General features: G+C 47.7%; 1 protein-coding gene across 3 annotated transcripts in view; it reads left to right on the forward strand.

Moving 5' to 3' along the window:
• Nucleotides 1-14,122: 14,122 nt before the first annotated feature.
• Nucleotides 14,123-20,057, forward strand: part of llgl1 (LLGL scribble cell polarity complex component 1) — a 164,022-nt gene continuing 158,087 nt past the window's right edge. For all 3 annotated transcript variants that reach the window (XM_070901483.1, XM_070901481.1, XM_070901482.1), the window contains exons 1-2: nucleotides 14,123-14,398; nucleotides 16,380-16,477. In XM_070901483.1, coding sequence (XP_070757584.1) covers nucleotides 14,318-14,398; nucleotides 16,380-16,477 — 179 coding nt within the window. In that variant the 5' untranslated portion in view covers nucleotides 14,123-14,317. The remainder of the gene's footprint in view (nucleotides 14,399-16,379; nucleotides 16,478-20,057) is intronic.

Consider the following 20,057-nt stretch of genomic DNA (forward strand, 5'->3'; position numbering starts at 1 on the left):
CCGAACCGAACCTCCCCGACCCAACCCAATGCCACCTACCTGTAAATCTGGTGCTGGGGACGGGCCCTGCCCGAAGTCTCGGGCCGGCCCGTTCAGCCTTCGGTCCCTGCCTGAAGCACTTTCACACAGGTAGGAAGATGGTTTATTTAATCTTTTCTTTGCTTATAAATGTTTATTCAGGTTGGATTTATTTGTATAAGTATAAATAAGGATTTATTATAGAATTTAATGACTTCCCTCCCCCACCTCGTTCTGGACGCCTAATTTGTAACCTGCGCCTGATTTTTTAATGTGTAGAACAGGTTTTTTCAGTTCTACAAAAATCTTCACTTGCTCCATTCTACTTTAGTTTGGAGTACGTTTTCACTGTGGAAACTTTAAAATCAGGCGTCAGTGGCCGGACACGCCTCCTTTTGAAGAAAAAATTCTGTTCCAAAGTAGAACTGTTCTATCCGACTAGAACTGCAGAAAAAAAAATGTGGAGAATTGCGATTTCTAAGATAGTCCGTTCTCCACCAGTTGCTCCTAAAAATCAGGCGCAAATCATGTGGAAACTTGGGCCCTTTAAGTGCGTAGCCAAGTACGTTTTAAAAAAAAATAAAAAAATGGTGAGGATTTCTGCCTCTACCACCCTTTCAGGCAGTGAGTTCCAGACTCCCACCACCCTCTGGGTGAAAGAATTTCCCCCCAAATTACTTTAAATCTATGCCCCCTGGTTGTTGACCCCTCTGCCAAGAGAAACAGGTCCCTCCTATCCACTCTATCCAGGCTTCTCATAATTTTATACACCTCAATCAGGTCTCCCTTCAGCCTCCTCTGTTCCAAAGAAAACAAACTCAACCTATCCAATCTTTCCTCATTGCTAAAATTCTCCAGTCCAGGCAACATCCTCGTAAATCTTCTCTGTACCCTCTCTAGTGCAATCACATCTTTCCTATAATGTGATGACCAGAACTGTACACATTACTCCAGCTGTGGCCTAACTAGTGTTTTATACAGTTCAAGCATAACCTCCCTGCTCTATGCATCGGCTAATAAAGGCAAGTATTCCGTATGCCTTCTTAACCACCTTATCTACCTGGCCTGCTACCTTCAGGCATCTGTGGACAAGGTTCCTTTGTTCCTCTACACTTGTCAGTATCCTACCATTTAATATGTATTCCTTTGCCAAATGCATTACCTCACACTTCTCCAGATTGAATTCTATTTGCCACTGCTCTACTCACCTGACCAGATCATTGATATCTTCCTGCAGTCCACAGCTTTCTTCTTCTTTATCAACCACACGGCCGATTTTTGTACAATCTGCAGGCTTCTTAATCATACCCCCTACATTCAAGTCTAACTCATTGACATATACCACAAAAAGCAAAGGACTCAGCACTGAGCCCTGCAGAACCCCACTGGATACAGCCTTCCAGTCACAAACACCCATCAACCATTACTCTTTGCTTCCTGCCTCTGAGCCAATTTTGGATCCACTTTTCCCTGGATCCCATGGGCTTTTACGTTTGTGACCAGTCTGCAATGTGGGACCTTATCAAAAGCCTTGCTAAAATCCATATACACTACATCAAACACACTGCCCTCATCGACCCTGCTGGTTACCACCTCAAAAAATTCAATCACTTTAATCAGACATGACCTTCCTTTAACAAATCCATGCTGACTGTCCTTGGTTAATCCGATTGGGAACACTTGGGCAGCTGCTTCTGTTGATGGCTGTCCAGTAATCCTTGTAAGAAAGCATGAGTGTGGATGTTGGCTGAGTTGAGGATCAGGCTCTGTAATGAGGTCCTCACAGTATAACAACCTGTCGCCACTCGGTGTCCATGAAGAGTGGCCAAATGGGCAAGATTCCATACGGTTGAATAGGATCCCACCACGTCGTCAACTTGTGATGCAACTAATAACCTACTGAAATATGTCTTCTATACTTGAACACACTTGGCATTGGTGTATGGCATGACTGAGGTTAACTCTGTCCTTGTTTCCTTTCAAAGGCCTAGAATTTTAGAAATGGACAAAGAGGAGAATCGGCGGTCTGTGATTTTACCAAAACATCGCAGGAGGAGTGACTGTGCTACAGAAAATTACTGGAGAAAGACGCACGATTGTGTTGACGATGAAGACGATGAGGGTGATGAAGGTGGAGGGGTAGATAGTCCGGTCCGAAAAGTTAAAATGCGACGGCACTGATTGGGGAGGGGTGAGAAAATGGGGACTTTTAACTTGAAGGCTGATGGACAAGAAGTGCACTGCTCAGTTCTGAATGGAACAGCTCAACAGTAACTTTCAAATTCAAAGAGGAAAAAGTTTTTTAAAAAACACACTCAAAATGGATTTTATTGAACTCAGTGGAAAGCGGCAAGAGATGCCATTGTGTTGCAGGCAGATGGCCTCTCTGTTTCATTCTACCTTTGTTACTGGGTAATGTTGTATCGCCTATTTTCCCCTCTTTGTTTTATGTATTTAAAACCCAAAAATAACTCGCACTGCTCTGTGCGTGTGCGTGAAAACAAAGTGTTTAAAAAATATATATTAATTAAAATTTAAAGAAGCTACATTTTTTTTGTTGAAATGAGAAGCAGCCAGAGTATCATGGTATTGCGTGCGCTTCTTCAAACTTCAGCGCTTCCATTCTTAGGGTTGCAGGTTAAGGAGAGTTCCTAAACCTAGGTTAAATATATTGTTGCAGAGGAATTCTTACTGTGGCATTTTTGTTTCCGTATAGGGGAAGGAAAAACACACACGTGTTGGCTTGTAACAAAGTTGTACAGTTCTGGAAAAAAGACAAAAAAAGTTTAAAATGTACGCAAATGATTAAAAGTTATGTAAATGAAAATAGGTATTTTATGTAAAAAACAAAACACAAAAAAAATCTTTTAATTTGGGTAACTGTCAAAAGGAGAGTTTGACCGTCAGTGGGTGTTTGACCTGGATGCTTACTTTATTTCTTGTACAAATGCTAAATTTGATTAAATGCAAAGAGCATCACTTTAACCCGTGTGTATGTGTTTTGTGTCTAAATTGTACTCATTTCTGGGCTGGTTTTTAATTCAGTAACAATATAATTTGAACCGTATGAAAACTCAGTGTGACTCACTCACTAAACAAATTGCAGATTGCGCAACTGAGACACACAGACCAGCTAGATGGGATTCATTCCCTTGTGTCACAGTCGGCTCCACACCCTTTGCTTAAGGAAGGCAATTTTGGGAGAGGATTCTTTTGCTCCTGATTGCTAGCTATAGTGATCTCTGCTGAAAACAGTTAGTGAGTCGATGGTATTGGTTTGAGGACAGGATGCGGTTTGCTGTGATACCTCACAGTTGGATAACTTACTGACATTCATTGGTTGAGGACAGAATTGTCTCATGGTCGATTAGCTCGTACATTGGTCAGTTGGGTGCATCTCCGCATCTTGAGATGGATGTGTGCGCATATGTGCAACAACTAGTGTGCATCAATCTCACGCTGCTACAGATGTAAAACAATATTTGTTTAAAGAAAACCAATTATTCATCTGAGGCCTGAAATGAGAGAAATTCTAACTGCCCTCTGGTGAACTTGACTGTTTATCGTAGCCGCAATTTCCGGTATTTGCCTAGTTAGAAAGTAGCAGCTAAACATCACAATCATAATCCAGGCCTCGTATGTGAGCAACTGCAAGAGCTGTGTTTGTAACAACTGTCTGCGTGCAATTCCTGTCTGGGACACTTCCTGTTATGTTTCTGTTGCACTTTCCTGTTATAATGATTAATGCCAGATTTATAATGTAAAGTTATCAGTCTTATTACATAATCTGGCGAATGCATTCCCACAAATCTCTGGCGTTTCTGAAAGCCTTTTTCATCCTGTCAGTAACTGAAATTTCCAATGTCCGAAATAAAGGTTTAACCAAAATAAACTCCATATTTCGCAAGCGCATCATTAAATTTATCCCTTGAATTTCTTTTGCGTTGTTCAATACTTGTATTAAAGTTTATACTTGAACCCCTCAGCCACTCAAAAGCCTGAGCTTGGACTTGATACTTTTGCTCAGAGCTGTGACACTGAGCCGAATTCGGATTGTGCAGTCTGCACATGTGCATCTGAGCATAATAGGAGCAGGAGTCTGCCCTCCAGCCCCTCGAGCCTGCTCCGCCATTCAATACGATCATGGCTGATCCTCGACCGCAACTGCACTTTCCTCCATATCCATATCCCTTGATTTCCCCTAGTATCTGAAAATCTATCAATCTCTGACTTGAATATACTCAACGACTGAGCTTCCACAGCCCTCTGGGGGAGAGAATTCCAAAGTTTCACAACCATCTGAGTGAAGAAATTTCTCCTCCTCTCAGTCCTAAATGGCCGTCCCCTTATCCTGAGAATGTGAGCCCTGGTTCTGGACTCTCGAGCTAGCGGCTGCATCCTTCCTGCATCTACCCTGTCGAGCCCTATAAGAATTATGTGTTTCAATGGGATCACCTCTCATCTAAACGCTCGGGAATATAGATCGGCTAAGTCTGCTCAACCTCTCCTCGTAGGCCATTCCCCTCATCCGAGGAATCTATCTCGTGAATCTTCATTGCACTCCCTCAATAGAAAGTAGGTAAAGAGACCAAAACTTGTCTCTAAGTATACTTAATTTCTCGGGGTGCGTCACTTTGTTGTACTGAGGAATATTTTTCTTCACCATCTAGCAGTTTGTGCTCAAGATTTTCTAAATTTTTTTTGAAAAAAGCAAGACCAATTTCAAAACTTTACTGAATTCAAAATCATTGTGTAATTGTTTTTAACAGTCTGTAAAAGAGACAAAGTAAGCGTTCTGATTGCATTCCATTGTTTGGTGTTCTATAAATTTCCGAGTGCGAGGGGGGGCAATGATGGGGACGGGAGCGCGGGTCTTCGCGATGTTCCAATCAATACCAGCTGGGTGCTGAAGCCAGCTAATTAGCACACCTGACCGTCCGAAAAGGTTAATGCTAATTGCTTCCACCTGGGAGACATTCATTTCCAGCACTCGACGGGAGGGAGGCGGAGGGAGGGATGGGGAGGGGGCACAGATTGTTTTCTTCGAATCTCTTTTAAACTAGTGTATTTTTGAAGACAAAGTCTGAGGAGCAAATGGGAAGGAAGAACATAAATAGGAGCAGGAGTAGGCCATACGGCCCCTCGAGCCTGTTCCGCCATTCAATAAGATCATGGCTGATCTGAAGGAAAATGAGGGTAAGGGAATCCTGGTCTCTTGTTCCCTGCCGCTGGTGAGAGTGGATTGAGGGTTTGGGGTGGGTGAGTGACAGCAGAGCAAGAGGGAGGGGAGGATAAAGGGATTTGAGTGAGTAGATAATGGGGCAGAGGTAAGGATAAGGTACAGGAAGATATCAATGGACTGGTCAGGTGGACACAACGGTGGCAAATGGAATTCAATCCAGAGAAGTGAGGTAATGCATTTGGGGAGGGCTAATAGGCAAGGGAATACACATTAAATGGTCGGACACTGAAGTGTAGAGGAACAAAAGGGACCTTGGAGTGCAGATCCACAGATCCCTGAAGGTAGCAGGCCAGGGAGATAAGGTGGTTAAGGAGGCATACGGAATGCTTGCCTTTATTAGCCGAGGCATAGAATACAAGAGCAGGGAGGTTATCCTTGAACTGTATAAAACACTAGTTAGGCCACAGCTAGAGTACTGCGTGCAGTTCTGGTCACCACATTACTGGAAAGTGTGATTGCACAAGAGAGGGTACAGAGGAGATTTATGAAGATGTTGCCTAGACTGCAGAATTGTAGTTGAGGAAAGATTGGATAGGCTGGGTTTGTTTTCTTTTGAACAGAGGAGGCTGAGGGAAGATCTAATTGAGGTGTATAAAATTATGAAGGGCCCAGATAGTGGATACGAAGGACCTAATTCCCTTAGCAGAGGGGTCAAGAACCAGTGGGCATAGATTTAAAGTAATTGATAGGGGATTTGAGGGGAAATGTCTTCACCCAGAGGGTGGTGGGGGTCTGGAACTCACTGCCTGAAAGGGTGGTAGAGGCAGAAACCCTCACCACATTTAGAAATTACTTGGATGTGCACCTGAAGTGCTGTAACCTACAGGGCTACGACCGAGAGCTGGAAAGTGGGATTAGACTGGATAGCCTCTGTCGGCTGAATGGCCTCCTTCTGTTCTGTAAATTTCTATGATAGTGAGGAAAGTGAAAAAATTGTGAGAAGAGTAAGTGTTCGGGCACATGGTAGAAGTGAGGCTGGGGGGGACGTGTGTGCTTTGAGCATTTTCCATCCCCCCAACCCCCACGCTGAATTCAGCCTGCTGCCATTGGCTCCTTTTCCCCACTACATTCACCAGCCAGAAGGAAAGGGGGGAAATCGGAAGAGAAAGACAGCACCAGCCAGTCGGAAGATGGCAGAGTCGGGTAAGAGAGGCCATTTTCTCTAACATTCCAAATATGTGCCCTTAAAGAAAAAGGGTGGGACTAACAAATCTAGAGCCCCTGGATGTCTAGGGACATACAGGGTGGGATAAAGAAAACAAGGGAGGCTGATGACAGAAACAGGGTATAGAAAGGGCAGGGGTGAAATTAAAAAGGATATTAGGAAAGCTAAGAAAGAGCATGAAAAATTCTTGGCAAGTAAAATCAAGGAAAACCCAAAGATGTTCTAAAAAATATATTAAGAGCAAGAGGATAACTAAAGAAAGGGTGGGGACTATTAGAGACCATGAGGGTAATCTGTGTGTGGAGGCGGAAGACATGGGTATGATTCTTAATGAATACTTTGCGTCTGTTTTCACAAAAGGGGGGCGATGCAGACTTTGCAATGAGTGAGAAGAAGTGTGAAATATTAGATGAAATAAACATAATGAGATAGGATATATTAAGGGGTTTAGCAGCTTTGAAAGTGGATAAATCCCCAGGCCTGGATGAAATGTATCCCGGGCTGTTATGTGAAGCAAAAGAGGAAATAGCAGAGGCTTTGACCATTTTCCAATCCTCTCTGGCTTCAGGTATGGTGTCGGGAGGACTGCTAATGTGATACCTTTGTTTAAGAAGGTAGAAAGGGATAGAACGAGTAATTACAGGCCAGTCAGCCCTAACCTCTGGTGGGAAAATTATTGGAAAACATTCTGAAGGACAGTATAAATCTTCATTTAGAAAGTCACGGATTAATCAAGCACAGTCAGCGTGGATTTGTTGAGAGAAGGTCGTGTCTGACTAACTTGATTGAATTTTTTAAGGAGGTAACAAGGAGGGTCGATGAGGGTCAATGAGGGTAGTGTGTTTAATGTAGTGTATATGGATTTTAGCAAAGTTTTATCAAGATTGGTCACAAAAGTAAAAGCCCATGGGATCCAGGGCAAAATGGCAAGTTGAATCCAAAATTGGCTCAAAGGCAAGAAGCAGAGGGTAATGTTTGATGGGTGTTTTTGTGACTGGAAGGCTGTTTCCAGTGGGGTTCCGCAGGGCTCAGTACTCGGTCCCTTTTTGTGGTATACATCAATGATCTAGACGTGAATGTAATTTAAGAAGTTTGCAGATGATACTAAAATCGGCTGTGTGGTTGATAATGAAGAAAGCTGTAGACTGCAGAAAGATATCAATGTACTGACCAGGTGGGTAGAACAGTGGCAAATGGAATTTAATCCGGAAAAGTGTGAGGTAATGCACTTGGGGAGGGCTAACAAGGCAAGAGAATACACATTAAAAAGTAGGACACTGAGAAGTGGAGGAACAAAGGGACCTTGGAGTGCAGGTCCACAGATCCCTGAAGGTAGCAGGCCAAGTGGTTGAGAAGGTATACGGCATACTTGCCTTTATTAGCTGAGGCAGGGAATACAAGAGTGGGGGATGGGGGGTTATGCTTGAACTGTATCAAACATTGGTTAGGCCACAGCTAGAGTACTGCGTGCAGTTCTGGTCACTGCCATTACAGGAAGGACGTGATTGCACTGGAGAGGGTGCAGAGGAGATTTACGAGGATGTTGCTAGGAGTGGGGAATCTTAGCTATGAGGACAGATTGGATAGGCTGGGGTTGTTTTTCTTGGAACGGAGGAGGCTGAGTGGAGACCTCATTGAGGTGTATAAAATGATGAGGGGCTAGAGTGGATAGAAAGGGTCTATTTCCCTTGGCAGAGGCGTCAGCAACCAGAGGTCATAAATTTAAAGTAATTGGGGGGGAGGTTTAGAGGGGATTTGAGGGGAAGTGTCTTCACCCAGAGGGTGGTGGGGGTCTGGAATTCTCTGCCTGAAAGGATGGTAGAGGCAGAAACCCTCACCACATTTAAACAGTACTTGGATATGCACCTGAAGTGCTGTAACCTACAGGGCTACGGACCAAGCTGGAAAGTGGGATTAGGCTGGGTAGCTCTTTGTCGGCCGGCGCGGACACAATGGGCCGAATGGCCTCCTTCCGTGCTGTAAATTTCTGTGATTCTGTGATTCTTGCTGTGTCTGCGTACACTTCCTGTTAATGGTCCCGTTTGAAATTCCTACACCCACATTTAAAATAACTGCTTATATAAACTTTTATGGTTATAATTGCACTCACTCTGATGGAGGTTCACACAGCAAGATCCCACAAACAGCTGTGACAAGTTTACATAGGTCATGTTCGTTAGAAAAGTAGATACAGGAATTTATAATTAGAATATAAAAATAAGGACAGATTGTAAGACTTCAAATTGGCGATGGAATTACATCTGCACACCCTGGTCCCATAATTGTGGCTTCACCTGAAGACTATACTCTCGGTCTGAACTCCCCACAGCAAAAATATAGCTTCATTTCCAACACCCAAGGGAGAGAGGGACCAAGAAAGGCGAACAGGTTGTTTCCTTCTAATCTCATGCTATGTGCTGCTGTGGGATCGTTTACATCCACCTGTGAGCAGAAGGGGCCTCAGTTTAACATCTCATCGGAAAGACAACACCTCTGACAGTGCGTCACTCTCTCAGTACTGCCCCCCCGACAGTGCGGCACACTCTCAGTACTGCCCCCCACCCCCTGACAGTGCGGCACTCTCTCAGTACTGCCCCCCACCCCCTGACAGTGCGGCACTCTCTCAGTACTGCCCCCCACCCCCTGACAGTGCGTCACTCTCTCAGTACTGCCCCCCACCCCCTGACAGTGCAGCACTCTCTCAGTACGGACCCCCCGACAGTGCGTCACTCTCTCAGTACTGCCCCCCACCCCCTGACAGTGCAGCACTCTCTCAGTACGGACCCCCCGACAGTGCGGCACACTCTCAGTACTGCCCCCCACCCCCTGACAGTGCGGCACTCTCTCAGTACGGACCCCCCGACAGTGCCGCACTCTCTCAGTACGGACCCCCCGACAGTGCCGCACTCTCTCAGTACTGCCCCCCACCCCCTGACAGTGCCACACTCTCTCAGTACTGCCCCCCACCCCCTGACAGTGCCGCACTCTCTCAGTACGGACCCCCTGACAGTGCCGCACTCTCTCAGTACGGACCCCCCGACAGTGCCGCACTCTCTCAGTACGGATCCCCCGACAGTGCCGCACTCTCTCAGTACTGCCCCCCACCCCCTGACAGTGCCGCACTCTCTCAGTACTGCCCCCCACCCCCTGACAGTGCCGCACTCTCTCAGTACTGCCCCCCACCCCCTGACAGTGCCGCACTCTCTCAGTACGGACCCCCCGACAGTGCCGCACTCTCTCAGTACGGACCCCCCGACAGTGCCGCACTCTCTCAGTACTGCCCCCCACCCCCTGACAGTGCCGCACTCTCTCAGTACGGACCCCCCGACAGTGCCGCACTCTCTCAGTACGGCCCCCCCCCCCCTGACAGTGCCGCACTCTCTCAGTACGGACCCCCCGACAGTGCCGCACTCTCTCAGTACGGACCCCCTGACAGTGCCACACTCTCTCAGTACTGCCCCCCACCCCCTGACAGTGCCACACTCTCTCAGTACTGCCCCCCACCCCCTGACAGTGCCACACTCTCTCAGTACGGACCCCCTGACAGTGCCACACTCTCTCAGTACGGACCCCCTGACAGTGCCGCACTCTCTCAGTACGGACCCCCCGACAGTGCCACACTCTCTCAGTACGGACCCCCTGACAGTGCAGCACTCTCAGTACTGCACTAAAAGGCTTACCTTGATTGGATGCTCAAGTCTTGGCGAGGTGCTTGAACTCAGAAACTTCTGACTCAGGAAGTGAGGGTGAGACTACTGAGCTAAGGTGTGTAAGTAATTGTGAATTTCCATTTAGCTTAACTGTCCCCTTGTTTTCTTGACTTTGATATGTTCCAAATAAAAACTATTTTACTGATTTTTTTTTTTTCCCCTGCCTTTACCCAGGGATTTTGGTGTTCCAATTTTTCCTCTCTGGATTGTCTCCAAATTTTTGGTGCTAATAATAAAACCTCCAAGCAAGCATGTTTGCAAATTGGAGAGTTTTAAAAAAAAATAAGGGCTTTAATTCTCCATTTCCAACATCCACATACGGCACTTTGCACTGAGATAGCGATGAGTTTATTTATAAAGGCTGGGTATTTACATTTTTCTCTTTTTCCTTCCCTGAAACTATTTTCCTTTCCTTAGCTGAAATGTTGGGAAATTAACCCCAGTCCCAGGTCTCCACGAACACACTCAGTTCGGAGGGGTAGAGAGCTGGCAGGTCCAGCTGGTACCACAAGATGGCAGCAGAGGTAAATAAATGAGACCAGTGACAATCCTAGGTCGAACAGTAAACGTCAACTCCTTAATTCAAAGTTAATTTTTGCTCAAAGAATTTGAATTATTCAGTAGTTCAAATTAAGTAATTTAAATAAAATAGCACAAAACCTTTCTTTGCAATTTGAATTAAGTAACTTGGAATTATGAGGACCATACTGAAATGCTGCTATTGTGGCAAGTTCACTGGTAGCAGTCCTGGGCCCAACGGTGCTGGGTTGGATCCATGGCTTTTACTGAGTTTGTTGATCTCGGCTGAGAGGCAGGAGTGTTAAATGAGCCCGATAGGGAGAAATACCAAACTGTTCCTCAAAAAAAAGTATTTGCTTTGACTAGCAAATGCTGTGAGATTCTGAATCATTTTCTAAAGTAAAGCTTTAGGCTTTTGGAGGAAAATGTTTTCATGGGTAAAAGACAGTTTATTAATGAGCTCCCTGGGTGCAGAGCTTTGTGTAATGGGTGTAGATAATGGGAATCCCCGTGTGATTTTCTGTCCATGATGGTCACTGGCAGATTATCAAGCTAACCTGCTTCCCAACATCACGAGGCTCCACTTGACCAAGCTCTCTCCCTCCCTCTCTTGTACAGTTTTCTACCTGATACCGTTCTCTAGCTCATGCAGATCTCCAATTCTCATGCATTTCTCTACGTTTTATAGTTACCTATCCCTCAGTTGGTTAGTGTGCTAAATAACTATGCAGTTCCAGTATGCCACATTTATCGGAGAGTAATTATCCCGAGATTATCGACGATTTTGGTGCATTCGAGCCAGTGTTGTGAACTTGCCACTATTCCATTTGTCAACAGTCTGCCACTCTGAGATAATCTGCAGCCAGTTACAGTGAGATCACTGATGGCTGAGGTCCAAGTGGGTCACAGGCTGGAAAACAGCCATCTAGGGACGGGAATAAATGCACCAAATATTCAGAGATAGAAACCAAACGATGCAGGTCATCAACTGAACAGAGAAATGACAGGCTAGCGACTTGAATAGAGGTCGCTCAATCAGAACTGGAAAGGGAGCTGGCCGTGGCCCACTTGATGCTGCTACAGTCAAACAGCATGTTGACCATCACTGTCGAGGGTCACACGTGAGTGGCCAGCTGAGTAAGGTACTGCGGAGCTGCCAATGTGAAAGAGCCATTTCACAACATGGAAGAACAACAAAGAAGGACAGGAAACCAGTGAGATTAAATAGACATCCTGATGGAGATAGTAACTCCTATTTTCAGGGCTATGGGGAAAGGGTGGGGGAGTGGGACTGGCTGAGGTGCTTTTGCAGAGAGCCGGCACGGACTTGACTGGCCGAATGGCCTTCTGTGGTGTAACCGTTCTATGATTCTATTTGGCCATTGAGTGGTACATCGTAACTGAGCCCTACGTTGTGCTTGTATGCAGCAGGGGTCCATGGATAGCGATCAAGAGCATGAATTGAGTCAATATTTATTTTAAAAGTTCATTGAAATCAATTTGCATTTATATAACAACTTTAATTAAAGTACAATTTCAAAATTTGCAGACACCAAATTGGGGGGTGTAGCTAATACAGAGGGGGATGGCGACAAAATACAGGAAGAAATTAATAAACTTGAAGAATTGGAAAATGAACTTCAGTATAGTTAAGCGTGAGGTGGATCATTTTCTTAGAAAGAATAAGGAGGCCACATACTCCTTGGAAAATAAGTGTCTAAATGGGGTAGAGGAGCAGAGGGATCTGGAGGTAGAAACACAAATCACTACAAGTCGTGTTGCAGGGTAATAAGGCCATAAACAGCACTGAGTCCATTTCTAGAGGGATATAATTGAAAAGAAAGGTAGCTATACTCAACTTTTATAAGAGCCTTGGTTTGGCCACATTTGGTGTGTTGTGAACAGGTTCTGGTCTCCCTAGGAGCAGGGAGGTCATACTGCAGTTGTACAGAGCCTTGGTGAGGCCTCACCTGGAATATTGTGTTCAGTTTTGGTCTCCTAATCTGAGGAAGGACTTTCTTGCTATTGAGGGAGTGCAGCGAAGGTTCACCAGACTGATTCCCGGGATGACTGGACTGACATGAGGAGAGACTGGATTGACTGGGCCTGTATTCACTGGAGTTTAGAAGGATGAGAGGGGATCTCATAGAAACATAAAATTCTGACGGGACTGGACAGGTGAGATGCAGGAAGAATGTTCCCGATGTTAGGGAAGTCCAGAACCAGGGGTCACAGTCTAAGGGTAAGGGGTAGGCCATTTAGGACCGAGATGAGGAGAAACTTCTTCACTCAGAGAGTTGTGAACCTGTGGAATTCCCTGCCGCAGAGAGTTGTTGATGCCAGTTCATTGGATATATTCAAGAGGGAGTTAGATATGGCCCTTGTGGTTAAGGGGATCAAGGGGTATGGAGAGAAAGTAGGAAAGGGGTACTGAGGGAATGATCAGCCATGATCTTATTGAATGGCGGTGCAGGCTCGAAGGGCCGAATGGCCTACGCCTGCACCTATTTTCTATGTTTCATATTCTAAAAAGGATATCGAGGCACTGGAGAGGGTGCAAAAAAGAACTGAGAGGTAATACCTATCGGGAAAGATTGAACAGGCTGGGGCTTTTCTCAGGAAAAGAGAAGGCTGAGCGATGTGATAGAGGCCTGGAAGGTGGGTAAATGTAGAGATGTTTCCAGGTGTGGGGGAGGCCAGAACTGGGGGCCGTCGATATCAGACAGTCAGTAATAAATGCAATGGGGAATTCTGGAGAAAGGTCTTTGCCCAGAGGGTGGGGAGCATGTGGAGCTCAGTCCCCAGAGGGCGGGGCCACTGCCCCAGGGGGACCGAGAGGGTGGGAGGGGCCACTGCCCCAGGGGGACTGAGAGGGTGGGCAGGGCCACTGCCCCAGGGAGAGGGAGGGTGGGGCCACTGCCCCAGGGGGACTGAGAGGGTGGGCGGGGCCACTGCCCCAGGGAGAGGGAGGGCGGGGCCACTGCCCCAGGGGGACTGAGAGGGTGGGCGGGGCCACTGCCCCAGGGGGACTGAGAGGGTGGGCGGGGCCACTGCCCCAGGGAGAGGGAGGGCGGGGCCATTGCCCCAGGGGGACTGAGAGGGTGGGCGGGGCCACTGCCCGAGGGAGGGCGGGGCCACTGCCCCAGGGGGACCGAGAGGATGGGCGGGGCCACTGCCCCAGGAAGAGGATGGGCGGGGCCACTGCACCGTGGGTGGGCGGGGCCACTGCCCCAGGGAGAGGATGGGCGGGGCCACTGCACCAGCTGGGAGCTGCCGGAGTTTCCGGTGAACTACATTTCCCAGAATGCGTCATCGGAAGTCCCACCCACTGGGTGGCGCCACGCGATTGGCGCTCGTACGGTCACATGGGAGAGCAGAATCCGGTCGCTGATTGGACTACAGAAGCGGTTGTGGTGCCAATCAGACGGGAGCAGCCAATGAGCGGCGCGCACGGGCGGAGGCGGGGCTAACGGTTTGGAGCCGCCACAAAAGGATCTGAAGCGGCGCCGGGACTGGAGACTGAGAACCGAGAGGCCGGGGACTGAGAGACACCGAGCCCGGGCCCACAGAGAGCCAGAGACCGCGGCCCGCGGCCCGAGAGACTGAGGAGAGAGCGGGGGATCCGCCGCCCACACAGCGGGGCCCGAGCCCGAGCCCGGGACGATGATGAAGTTTCGGTTCCGCCGGCCGGGCAACGACCCGCAGCGGGAAAAACTCAAACTGGAGCTGTTCGCCTTCAGCAAGGTGGGGGCGGGGCCCCGGGGGGAGGGGACCTGGGGAAAGAGTGGCCCGGGGGGAGAGGGGACCTGGGGGGGTCTGTCCTGGGGGCTGTGGGGGGGGGGAGGGGGTCTGTCCTGGGAGCTGTGGGGGGGGGGAGGGGGTCTGTCCTGGGAGCTGTGGGGGGGGGGGGGAGAGGGGGTCTGTCCTGGGGGCTGTGGGGGGGGGGAGGGGGTCTGTCCTGGGAGCTGTGGGGGGGGGGGGGGGGGGAGAGGGGGTCTGTCCTGGGGGCTGTGGGGGGGGGGGGAGAGGGGGTCTGTCCTGGTGGGGGTCTGTTCTGGGGGGAGAGGGGACCTGGGGGGGGGGGGGAGGGGGTCTGTCCTGGTGGGGGTCTGTTCTGGGGGGAGAGGGGACCTGGGGGGGGGGGGGGAGGGAGGGGGTCTGTCCTGGGGGGAGGAGCGGGGCTGTGGGGTGGTCTGTCCTGGGGGCTGTGGGGGGGGGGGGGAGAGGGGGTCTGTCCTGGTGGGGGTCTGTTCTGGGGGGAGAGGGGACCTGGGGGGGGGGGGGAGGGAGGGGGTCTGTCCTGGGGGGGGGGGGGGGGAGAGGGTGTCTGTCCTGGGGGGAGGAGCGGGGCTGTGGGGTGGTCTGTCCTGGGGGGTGTGGGGGGGTCTGTCCTGGGAGAGGAACCGGCCATGATGTCATTGAATGGGGACAGGCTGGAGGGGTTGAATGGTTGTGTTTGGGTTCGTGTTCTCTCCAATCGAAAGTTGCTTATTTCCACTTTCCGGACCTGCCTGCCTCCGTCTGCAGTGCTGAAGGATTCCTGCTCGCCCTTTGCAGACTCCCAGTTCCTCAATGTCTCATTTCAAATTCTTGTTCCACCATAGTCTCGCTATACCCTCCTTCCTCCACCACACCCCAACTCTGCTGTTCCTCGGACTCCAGCCTCTTGTGTCTCTCACCCCGGCCTTGGCTTTACCTTCAACTGCTCCATTGTTTTACCAGATTCCTAACCTGGTTACAGTGAGATATCCAAGGTACATACAGCGAAGGAGGGAAAATGGTAGCTCTGTCCTGACAGCTGGTTTTAGAGCAGCATTGATTCACTGGCCTTCACCAATCGCCTTCACTGCAGACTCGGTGTGTTGTACGACATGTTCCATGATCATATTGAATGGCGGTGCAGGCTCGAAGGGCCTACTCTTGAACCTATTTTCAATGGTTCCACCAGCCCTAGTATTTGGGCTAGTTGGTTACTTGTCACTTGAGAGCCTAGGTGGCGTGTGGCGGCTGGTCCTTATGACTGAAACCAAGGTAATGGGCCAAGACACACAGTGCAGGGCACCATTATGATTGAAAATAGTAAAATGAAAATCCTAGGTAAAAGGAGGTGATTAGGTGATAGATTTGGGTTATAAAAGCTTGAAGGCTTTAAGAGGGACTGAAGGGAGTAAGCTGCTGAGGTAAAGCGAGCACTTGCATTTATGTAGGGCTCTCCTGGCTATATCTCACAGCCACAGAATACGTGCACTCTCGTGTGTGGGGCAACAATACAATTAACAAAGGCTTTGCCTCCTTTTTTGAAAGTTGGCACTTCGGAGATGAGAAGAGCATTAAATTAAAATAATTGCTATAAAGCACTGATTAAATAGTGTGCAAACTAGTGTGCTGTACAGCAAGATCTCTCTGCTCATCCAATTCTGGCCTCTTGAGCATCCCTGATTTTCTTCGCTCCACCATTGGTGGCCGTTCCTTCAGCTGTTGAAGCCCTGAGCTCTGGATCTCCTCTACCTCTCCCTTTTAAGAGGCTCCTTAAAACCTACCTCTTTGACCAAGCTTTTGGCCATCTGTCCTGAAATCTCCTTGTGTCAATTTATTTTGATAATCGCTCCTGTGAAGCACCTTGGGATATTTTACTATGTTAAAGGCACTATATAAATACAAGTTGTTGTTCTAAGACTTCTCCATGATGTTGGATGAATAATAAATGCATTTTTCCTTTTTGCAGACAGTGGAACATGGATTTCCAAATCAGCCCAGCTCTTTGGCGCATGATCCAAAACTGCATCTCATGGCCATTGCAACCAAGTCAGGAGCTGTGAAAATGTATCCTTTTGTTAAAAATACACTGTATTGTGATGTGATTGATTCACATAAAGGTACGCTTTTGACACTTGTTGTTTAAGCAGCAGATGTTTGAATAGATTGGAATTGCAGTAAGCCTTGGCGGGCGGGTAACTGCTTCACAAACCGGGATGCATGCGTGAGGATCTGACTCTTACCACGATAACAGGCTTTTTCTTGTGGGAAATGACAGAATGGAGAATTTTAAAATAACTTTTTTTGAGGTCTCATTGCCGTTTGACTTTATTCTTGGTTGCAAACTGAAGTTAAAACAGAAAAACATGTTGTAATGCTTTCTCAACATGTTACCCCTTGGGACTTGAGGTCGATTTTCTCAGCGGATGGTATTGGAATTTGGCATGTCAACTATTTACAACTATTTACAATCTATATTAATGACTTGGATGAAGGGACAGAGTGTAATGTAGCCAAGTTTGCTGCTGATACAAAGATGGGTAGGAAAGCAAATTGTGAGGATGACACAAAATCTGCAAAGGGATATAGACAGGCTAAGTGAGTGAGCAAACATTTGGCAGATGGAGTATAATGTGGGAAAATGTGAGGTTATCCACTTCGGCAGAAAAAATAGAAAAGCAAATTATAATTTAAATGGAGAAAAATTGCAAAGTGCTGCAGTACAGAGGAACCAGGGGGTCCTTGTGCATGAAACACAAAAAGTTAGTATGCAGGTACAGCAAGTGATCAGGAAGGCAAATGGAATGTTGACCTTTATTGCAAGGGGGATAGAGTATAAAAGCAGAGAAGTCCTGCTACAACTGTACAGGGTATTGGTGAGGCCACACCTGGAGTACTGCGTGCAGTTTTGGTCTCTATTTAAGGAGGTTATACTTGTATTGGAGGCTGTTCAGAGAACATTCACTTGATTCCGGAGATGAGGGGTTGACTTATGAAGATAGGTTGGGCCTATACACATTGGAGTTCAGAAGAATGAGAGGTGATCGTATTGAAACATATAAGGTAATGAGGGGGCTCGACAAGGTGGATGCAGAGAGGATATTTTCACTCATAGGGGAAACTAGAACTAGGGGACATAGTCTCAGAATAAGGGGCCGCCCATTTAAAACTGAGATGAGGAGAAATTTCTTCTGAGGGTTGTAAATCTGTGGAATTCTCTGCCCCAGGGAGTTGTGGAGGCTGGGTCATTGAATATATTTAAGGCGGAGATAGACACATTTTTGAACGATAAGGGAATAAAAGGTTATGGGAAGTGGGCGGTGAAGTGGAGCTGAGTCCAGGATCAGATCAGCCATGAATGGCGGAGCAGGCTCGAGGGGCCAGGTAGCCGACTCCTGCTCCTGTTATGTTCTGGATGTACTTCAGAGGCTAATTGGGGTATTGAATGCAGCAGTGCCGTGTGTCCAGTGCTCAAGTTTGATGCAATAGGGAATTCCTGGCCGTTGGATATAAACATTTTGAACAGACACTGAAATACTTTGCTCTTGTTTGTCACTACCTTGTAGAAAAATCTTGCCTTCTAATTATTTTCCTAAATTTTCACCCTGCCCTGCCTTCATTGTATATAATATGTTAATAAGCAAAATTAATTGGAGGATCTCTCGGGTGCATCATGAATATGTTTTGCCCCCTGCAAAATGTCTACCCAGTTGTAGAAACAGCGGCCTAGGGGGAGTGGGAGAGACGGGTTTTTGCGTTTAAAGTTCACCAGTTAATGCAGGAGTCTTGTTGCAGCAGATACGAGTGCACGGCTGGTTAATCCAGCTTCCTGCAGAAGCTGCTTGCTGCTTCCTCTCTCGGTCTGTGCTGTAGGTTGATAGTTGAAACTCTCACATCAGATGGGCGGCTGATACTCTGGCTGCGAGCATGAAAGAGGCTGAGGTTGTGGTCATTGGAAGAATATAAATGCAGTCGGAGATTGGGGGCCATGAAGCAAAAATAATACGTACTCCCTGGTGGCTGTTGGTAGCAAGTGTTGGAGTGGGGGGAGGAAAGAGAATCTTGGGCCTGTGTCCAGCAGCAATCATTGCCATAGTAACACAGCAAGGTTAGATAGAGAGGAATGCCTGCCTGGTTTAAGAGAGGAGGTGGGAACTGGGGAGAGGTGAGTGGAAATGAGGGAGCAGCTCACCGATGTGCAGAGATAGATCAGTTCTTGTCAAACGAGAGCTGGGCCGGCGCTTCTGTGTAGTCTGATTCAAACATTTAATTGCAAATGCACACGAGGGTGTAAGTGTGAACCACAGCTCCTGGCCTGTAAATGCCGAATGCTAAAGTTGAAAGGGCTGTTGGTGTTAAACCTCCCTCCCCTCGTTCTGAAGCATGCCTTTCGCTCGTTGCCGCAAGACTGGGTTTTTAAGCTGGATAAGAACAGCAGCTAAACTGAAGCTCGTCGCCTGTGTCCCTGTTTAGTCAGCATTGATGGGATGTACAGCTTGTTCATATTTTGCTCGATGGCCACCATTAAATGGAGTTTCTGCCATGTGTTAAGGTCTGTGTATCGGGGGTTTACAGCCTGCTGGGGCATTACCAAACTTGCCAAATTTTTGTTCTGATGTGTAATCCAGTCTTAGTATGTTTTGCAAAATAAATGAACTGCTAGCAACAAAAGGAAACCTGTCCTTTACGCTGCAGTGGGGCGAGGCCACAGGGTGAACGATAAAGTGGCAAGTGTCAGTCTGCTACTGACAGTGTGACAATGTGTCCCTGCAACGTTCACCTGGTTGTGATTGAGATATGGGAGCTCAGACCAACCTGGTGCACACAGCTGTGCACTTCTAATCTGTATTGGTGTTCCTCATTCTCGGCGTCTACTGTATGTTAGTTCGAACTATCAGCTCAGAAGAATGAGAGGTGATCTTATCGAAACGTATAAGATTGAGGGGGTTTGATAAGGTGGATGCAGAGAGGATGTTTCCACTGATGGGGGAGACTAGAACGAGGGGGCATGGTCTTAGAATAAGGGGCCGCCCATTTAAAACAGATGAGAAGGAATTTAAAACTGAGGGTTGTAAATCTGGAATTCGCTACCTCAGAGAGCTGTAGAAGCTGGGTCATTGAATACATTTTAAGACAGAAATAGACAGTTTCTTAACGAATAAGGGGTTATGGGAGCGGGCAGAGAAGTGGACCTGAGTTCATATACGATCATGGCTGATCTGATTTAAACGGCGGAGCAGGCTCGAGGGGCCATCTGGCCGACTCCTGCTCCTATTTCTTATGTTGTTATCACCGGCCGGGCGGTGTTGTGGCTGGGGTAAGAGGTTGTGATTGTTGGAAGAATATAAATACAATCGGTGATTGGGGACGAGGGTTGCTTAAACATGGTTTTCAGTCCCCACCTCGGACACTTCTTCCCCAGAGAGATGGCTGTTGCGAGCAAGTGTGATCGGGCCTGTGTCCAGCAACACTTCAGTCATTGCTATAGTAACTAACCAGATCACAGCAAGGTTATATAGAGCGGAATGCTGCCTAGTGTAACTGGGGAGGTGAGTGTAAATGGCAACGTTTCCTGGGGGAGCCCTGCCCTATTTCACTGGATGCTGTAGTGTTTGTGCCTGAATGGTGGGAGCAAATCATCCTCGAT

Source organism: Pristiophorus japonicus, chromosome 15 (genome assembly GCF_044704955.1).
Source record: "Pristiophorus japonicus isolate sPriJap1 chromosome 15, sPriJap1.hap1, whole genome shotgun sequence".
NCBI classification, from domain to species: Eukaryota; Metazoa; Chordata; class Chondrichthyes; family Pristiophoridae; genus Pristiophorus; species Pristiophorus japonicus.